Source organism: Platichthys flesus, chromosome 11, assembly GCF_949316205.1.
Source record: "Platichthys flesus chromosome 11, fPlaFle2.1, whole genome shotgun sequence".
Classification (NCBI taxonomy): domain Eukaryota; kingdom Metazoa; phylum Chordata; class Actinopteri; order Pleuronectiformes; family Pleuronectidae; genus Platichthys; species Platichthys flesus.
Window position 1 is genome coordinate 22,914,718 of NC_084955.1, and position 7,447 is coordinate 22,922,164.

The window sequence follows — 7,447 nt, forward strand, 5'->3', positions numbered from 1 at the left end:
GCGTTCGCCATCTTGTGGTTGAAAGCAGCAACTACAGGTGCAGCCCAGAGTGGATTTCAGTCTTTATAATAAATATTAAAGTTGTGTTGAGTCAATTTAACCCGTTTGTGCCTCTTAGGTAAAGCAACTTACCAGGTTAACAAATAGGATCACATATGACAGGAGAGAAAAGAAAACAAGTTATGGAATTAAACCATCATATAAAAGTTCTCACATTTTCATAATTTAAAATAACAGGGTTGGGTCTCGGGGGGGAAGCAGCTTCTCTAAAGGGATGAAACTTCTGCAGCTCGTCATGAATAAGAGACAAAGAGGGATCAGCTGCATCCTGCAAATAAAATATTAAAACTGTGAAATTTACCAGTCTACTTCCTCCTTACTCTGATTTCAATTGTTAATGCAACACGTGTGCAGCAGCTGTTTTACAGGAGACACTTGTCATAGTAGGAATAGTAATCGTGGTATTAATGACACATCTGTATTACTGATGTGTCCATGTCCATCGTGCTCAAATACAAGGACCCTGAAACAGAAGTGTTTATTCATTTTCACCAATGAAACTCTGGTATCTTTTTGTGAAAATGACCTCAGTTCTGTAAAAAGTGAATTCCTTTCATATCTAGAAACAGATGAGACCAAAATCTACAGGGGAAAATCTAAAATGCTTGGGAATACACAACTAAAATACATAAACACCTGCAAATACACAACTATAATGCATAAATTCCTGCAAATACACAACTAAAATACATAAATATCTGCAAATACACAACTTTAATACAGAAATACCTGCAAATTCAAGACTATAATACATAAATACCTGCAAATTCAAGACTATAATACATAAATACCTGCAAATTCATGACTAAAATACATAAATACCTGCAAATACACAACCAAAATACTTAAAAACCTGCAAATACACAACCAAAATACACGAACACCTGCAAATATACAATCAAAATACATAAACACCTGCAAATACACAAGTAAAACACGAAAACATGCCAATACTTTATAGTTTTAAGCACAGTTTTGACCAAACAGCTGCAAAGTAGGTTAATATCATAGTCAAATGAAAAGGACAAAGAAAAGACAACAAGATTTTGAATTGTTCTTTCCTCTTCTTCTCCCAAACAGAACAAGACAGATTTGTGGTATTAGTCTTCAGAGTCATTATTTGGCATCTCCATACATCTTGAAAACTCATTGAAACTGGCACAAACACAAAATAAACATCTGTCTCTCACGTTGGCAGCGGCGGTTCGTTTTCTGCCAGAGAAGTGTCGTTAATCCGTCCTGCAGGACGCTTCTGGCTGAGCTGAGATTCATCATCCCCATCACACTCATTTAGAGGGATTCTCAGAAACAGTGTTTGATTTCCACCTAATGATCGATGACAGAACACAAACAGCTGACATCTAGCCACCGTTAAAGCAGCTGCACCACATTCCAGACGTGAGGGGATTTTTATAATTTATTTTGGTTATTTGCACAATTTATTGAAATCTGTGTCTTAGAAATGCTCTTGAATCTGGGAATGGGCTGCACAGATTTCTAAAGTTAGTTTATAAGTAGATCCCAGAAGTCTACTGTGTAGTAACATCAACACATAACAAATAAGACATGTTTTGGGGTTATTGTACAGTACTGGGTGCCACTCTATAATAGTAGTAATAATAGTAGTAATAATAGTAATACCTGAATATCCCCTATAAGGGTTAAATAAGGGATTATAATATTGTATCTAAGCTCATCATATCTTATCGTGTCGTATCAAATCTTATCTTATTGTATCGTATCTTAATGAATCTAATCTTATCTTGTCTTATTGTATCGTATCATATCTTATTTTATCATGCCTTATCTTATCGTATCTTATTGTATCTTATCGTATCATATTGGATGATATCTTATCGTATCTTATTGTATCTTATCGTATCTTATCGTATTGAATCTTATTGGATAGTATCTTATCTTATCCAATCTTATCCCATCCAATCAAATTGTATCTTATCTTGACGTATCTTAATGTCTTGTATGGTATCATGTGTTATTTTATCGTACCTCCTCTTCTCGTACCTTATCTTACATTTTGCTTTGTGCACAAACCGATAAAAAACCCACACTGCATATGAGTTGAAACTTTTTTTATTATTCCTGTTACATATTAGGTGTGTCAATGCAGAGAATACATGTACAAACGTAATTTCTCCAAAAATACATCAAAGTGAACTTGGACTTGACTACCAATAAGAAAAAAAGAACACAATACCTCTCCACCAAAATAAAAGTCTGTTCCTCAATGCTTGGACGTCCTTTAACTCCTCCTCCCATTTAGTTTCAAACTAATCTGGCTGAGTTCCACCTTGAGCACAACCTATTACAAGCACTTGACGGGTATAGACATACCATAGAAAACACACAGATACATTCATCACCATCGCCTGGAAAGGCTCCGACCTTCCTGATAAACTACTGTCGACAGTCACTGAGGAGGATGACGAGAATTGGCGTTGGCCTGAAACGTACGCGTCAGCACTGGAGAGAACTCAGGAGGGAGGATTGTGTTGAAATCAAATCTGAGAGGTCTGCATTGGTCTGAATAACCTTATAAACACTGTCTTTTTATTTTTTCTTGAACTAAACTAATAACACAACCTTTCTTCGAGGTTAAAACTGACAAATGTGTATGTGGTGTAAAGTTTTATCGGACAGATCACTGAAATAAACCTCTGTATAAAATATAAACTCTGAAAGTTGCACCACAGTTTTCTAGAATCATGTAACAAAGATCGAATCCAGCCTCAGCCTGTGAAAAGAAAGAGCGCATCAAAGGAGAGGAACCACGATCCGTCAGGCCCTGTTTTCATGTTGTACCTTCAAAATAAGAGACCATGTGTTTGAATAAGTCGGGCCTGTCAGCGTCTTCTTCACCTGAACCCAAGGATTGAACTTCCCTGTGACAGGAAACCGAACAGCAGCAGAAGCAGAGAGGCTGCACTCGCGTCCTTTCAAAATAAAAGGCCCTTTCTGATGACGTTTCGGTAACGTATAAAGTAAATGTTCTCTTTTGTCGTTTGTTTGGAATGTACAGTTTGATCACAGTCCAGTTCTCGTTTAAAAACTCGGCTCAACGTGATAGCAGGTCACCCCTGTGGTTGTGTCTGTTCAAAGGAGACATATCGTGCTCACACTCAGGGTCGTGAGTTTAACTTGAGAGAAAGTTTACACTCTCTAATGTTCCCGAAACACTTTCCCTCAAACTGTTTCCTGCTCGTTGTGACGTCACGATGCTCAGGAAGTACGGAGCAGTGTCTTTTTTCTAACCTGACAAAAAGCCTTGTATGTCTCCTTTAACTGACGGAGAGCCGTCCTCTTGCTCCGGAGCAAAGCGGCCTCGTTCATGTGTCGTCCGATTGGCCGATTGGCAGGTACTCAACCCATATAGGCACTAAGCAACCACGTGAAAAAATTAAAATGAAGTTGTTCCATCATAGCAATATATTGTGAATATATAATTCTATTTATAAAACAAAAGCCGTCTGGTGGCTCCTATTTCTAATACGTATAATAGTCTAGATGTAAATTATGTATGACAAAATCTAACTCAGCAAATAAGTAACCTGGTAATAACGTGTATACAATCTTTTACTAACATACTGCGATGAGAAGAAATATGAAAAAACCTCCAGAGAATTTGTGCAGATAAATCGTGAGGAGATGAAAGTGAAATCCCATAAACCTCCACTGTCACAGTGTCCTTGAGCAAGGCATCGACGAGTACTAGACTGGCAGCGCTGCTCCGTCTCCTCCTGGACAATAAAAGGTTTCTGCTTCTTCCCCATCACAGTGTTTCTGTGGCTACGGATCATTAATCACTCCTCATTTTCTCCTGAACTCCTCGTGAACTCGAACCTTCAGCTGATGGAGCTGATGCAGTTGCTGATGAGACGTTTCTAAAGTGAAGGATTATGGGAGTTTGGCGACTGGTTGTTTAGCTTTGATATCCCTGGGATACCGATATATTAGCTGCCATGCTTCTGTTTAAAACTATAAATGATTTGTTAAGTTTGAAAAGGTTTATTTGAGTCCTAATTTGGTGATGTGACTCGAATTATTTTATATTAAGATTTCTAAACTATAATTGGACAAAATTTTGTTGGAAAAGTTAAATTTAGCTTCAAATAAGCTTTCTTAGTAGAATTTAAAACAAATATGGTCCTTGTGATCCGGTACCTCTACACTTTTGGTTCCTTTACAAATTAAAAGAAAACTGTTAAAACTTTAGAGGCAGTGGAAGAATGATCGGTTTTCCACATTTGGCCATTTAATTTAGTCTCCACATTGTTAGAGAGCAAATAAGCATATTTCTCCAAAAATATCAAATTGGCAGCATGTTATATATTTTTTTAAATTTTTTGTTTTTTTTGTGGGAACTAATCCTATAATTTAGCAAATAAAAAAAGCAGTAATCTCCGAAATCCTCTGGAGGTTTGACTATTTCCCCTCATCGCTGTAAAACATGATAAATGCAAAGGCATATTCCAAAGTTAACAGTACAAATATCAGAGAAACACTAGCAAAGAGGGACATTAATACCGAGTAGTGAGGTTATAATGATGCCGAGCAGAGGTGATGCTGTGAGAGCAACCTGGATTTTTTGCGACGTGTTGTGAGTTTTTCTTTTTTTCCTTTCTGTTTTGTGTGTACTTGACACACAGGAGTCCAGTGGCAGCCGCGGAGCCGTCCTTCTGTTTCCTGTTTGCTCTCAGTACAAACCCACATTGTCCCACTCCACCAGGTACTGAACCTTCCCGTCCGGCGTCACGCGCCTCGCCAAGATCCTCACCGCCTCCCCTCCACCCCAGCTCCTGGCCACTGTCCCGCCTCCTCCGACTCCCACCAGCCCTCCTCCTCCTCCACCGCCGCCGCCGCCACCGCCACCCCCTCCGCTTCCTCCTCCTCCGCCTCCTCCTCCACCTCCACCTAGGCCACCGCCACCGCCCATGTCGGCCTGGTAAGGGGGCAAATCCCGCAGGATGAGGGGCTCCAGTGGCTTCTGCCCCGGTTGGTGCTGGTGTTGGTGGTGATTGTTGTTGTGTTGGTGCTGGTGGAGGTGGTGGTGGTTATGGCTGCCGTTTGTATTGAGAGGGTATGGGAAGCAGGGTGGTGGTAACCGGCAGGTGTCCTCCATGCTGGGAAAAGAGACGGACAGGCACTGATTCATCTCAGTCAAGCTCAGCATCTCAGTCAATCGGACTTCTAAATTATAAATAAAAAGAAAAGATTATAGTGGATTTGACAACATAAAGTAAAATCAATACACCACATGAGAAAAGGATGATAAATTCTGATGATAAGAAATGGACCAAATACACTTAATATACCAAATATACACAACAGACGCTTTTAGTTTTGGGTCATTTTATGTTTCACTGTCACAATTTCAGACTTTCAGCTCAGTCTCATCTTTCTTGACCATGATTCCTTTGGGTTTTAGCAAAAAGGCTTTAAAACATACTTTATCATCACAAGTCACCAAAACACCAAACAAAAGCTTTGTGAAGACCCAACTATTCCCCTCAGCAGCAGGTGGAAACCACAGATAAAGATGGACGACACTTTCTCCCACTATCCAGGAATGACACCAAAATATCACGGATATGAAGGCGGCCATCTTTGCACAATTTGGAGACAGAGTCTGTGCTGCTAATTAAAACAAAACCTAATAGAAAAATCAAATGCAATAAGAACTACCTAAAATCCCAAAGAACCATCTCCGATAAAAATGTATTAGGCGAAATTTTAGTTTGGTCCATGTCCCATCCACTAACATGGAGGAGGCAGGATTTATTGCCTATACTGCAGCCAACAACTAGATGTCCAATCAGACACTTGGGCTTCACTTTTAGGGAGCCGCCATGTCGTCCATCTTCAAACCAGACGATGGTGGAAACCAAAAACAGAGCAAAAAGGAGAGTGAACGACCAGTTTGTACTTTTGAAGGAAATTAAATCCAATAATCTGAAAGGAGGTAAATGAAGTAATAGGGTTACTTCAAAACTGAGAAAGAAGTTTAAAAGCCTTTTTAATAATAACTATTTTCAAAATGTAAATCCAATATCAACATTTCTATAACTTCACAATCACTATCTTTCTGTTGCCCAGTGCTCAGCCTGGTCTGTTCCTCTACACATGTCGAGCAGAGTTGTGTGAAATGAGGACGACCAGTGATTAAAAACCTGTGATGGAGGCTCCTGGAGAGACCAGTGTTTCCATTGTAGGTGGAGTGGTAGCGGCCGTACATCCGTTTGGGAGGAGAGCTGAGGACGAGACGCACAAAGTCAAAAACCTTTTCAACGGCTTCAATCGAAATCAAGTTTTCGTCCAGATCCAAACGGTGGAATTTCAAAGTTAAAACTTCTGTCTGAAACTATAATATCTAGGCTTCTATGTTTTTATTGTAAATAATTTCTACCAAGTAAATAATATCAGTTGAATTGAAAAGCTCAAATGGAAAAACAAATTGATCTGCATGAGGTTTTTCCCCAACACAGGAAGCAGGGATTGCTCCTTGTTTCATCAAAAGCTCTCCTGATGGTTTCCTGTGATATATCGTAAAGTTTCCTCGTGCATTAATCATGTTTATCTGTCCTGGTCGGAGACTCCTTCAGTTGGTTGTTTGCTCAAGAGGTGTCTCTTGAGCAAACAGCAGCTGACCCAGTAACTCTTGTCCCACTGGTCGATACCGAGCACCACGGACACCAACACGGCACCACAGCTCCTCACCTCAGGTTGAGCTCCTCCTCCTCGGACTTCCTGGAGTTGTAGAGGTTGGCCTCTCCCATGTAGCCCTGACAACATGGCAGCAGCTCGATGGGGTTGGCAGCGACCGGCGGTGGACAAGCCTGAGCGGGGGGGGGGGGCAAACAGAGAGAACAGCTTGTGTCTCGACGCCAAAATCATCACGGGAGTCAATCGAGCGCTGCTACCTCAGTGCTCACCGGTGCACGGAGTTAATCATGCACAAGGAACCGGGAACACATCAACATACAGGTCTGTGCAAAAGGAAAACCACAGTGCATTGTGGTTCTTTTCTTCTGGTTTGTTAAATGTAAGAGCGTTAATTGAATGCTCGTGTCGGGTGGGGGGGAAACAGAAATGAGCAGACGTATCCATCGATCAATCACTAACGCCATCGATGGATGTGAGTCACATCCTCCCGAGGCTCCGACACGTCACCTGACACGGACCTGACGTGTGACAGAGACACTTCTCCTGACACGACCCCATGAGCAGTCCAACGAGCTAAATGCTTTCAGCCGGACTCTGACACGACATCACACTCCCCATCGTCGTTCTCTCCTCCAGAAATTACTGTTCACGGATTATTATCCCCCCCCGGCCTCCGTTGGTGTCTGTGCCTTTAAATGGATGTGCTCTG

General features: G+C 40.9%; 1 protein-coding gene across 2 annotated transcripts in view; it reads right to left on the minus strand.

Annotated features, from left to right (window-relative positions):
* Positions 1-2,135: 2,135 nt before the first annotated feature.
* Positions 2,136-7,447, minus strand: part of phf1 (PHD finger protein 1) — an 18,869-nt gene continuing 13,557 nt past the window's right edge. Inside the window, exons 13-16 of one of the 2 annotated variants that reach the window (XM_062399352.1) lie at positions 6,793-6,911; positions 6,246-6,326; positions 4,948-5,198; positions 2,136-4,893 (exon numbers count right to left, since the gene is read on the minus strand). In XM_062399352.1, coding sequence (XP_062255336.1) covers positions 4,772-4,893; positions 4,948-5,198; positions 6,246-6,326; positions 6,793-6,911 — 573 coding nt within the window. In that variant the 3' untranslated portion in view covers positions 2,136-4,771. Of the gene's footprint in view, positions 4,894-4,947; positions 5,199-5,433; positions 6,327-6,792; positions 6,912-7,447 lie in introns of those variants that run through there. The other variant, XM_062399350.1, reaches the window with a different exon arrangement.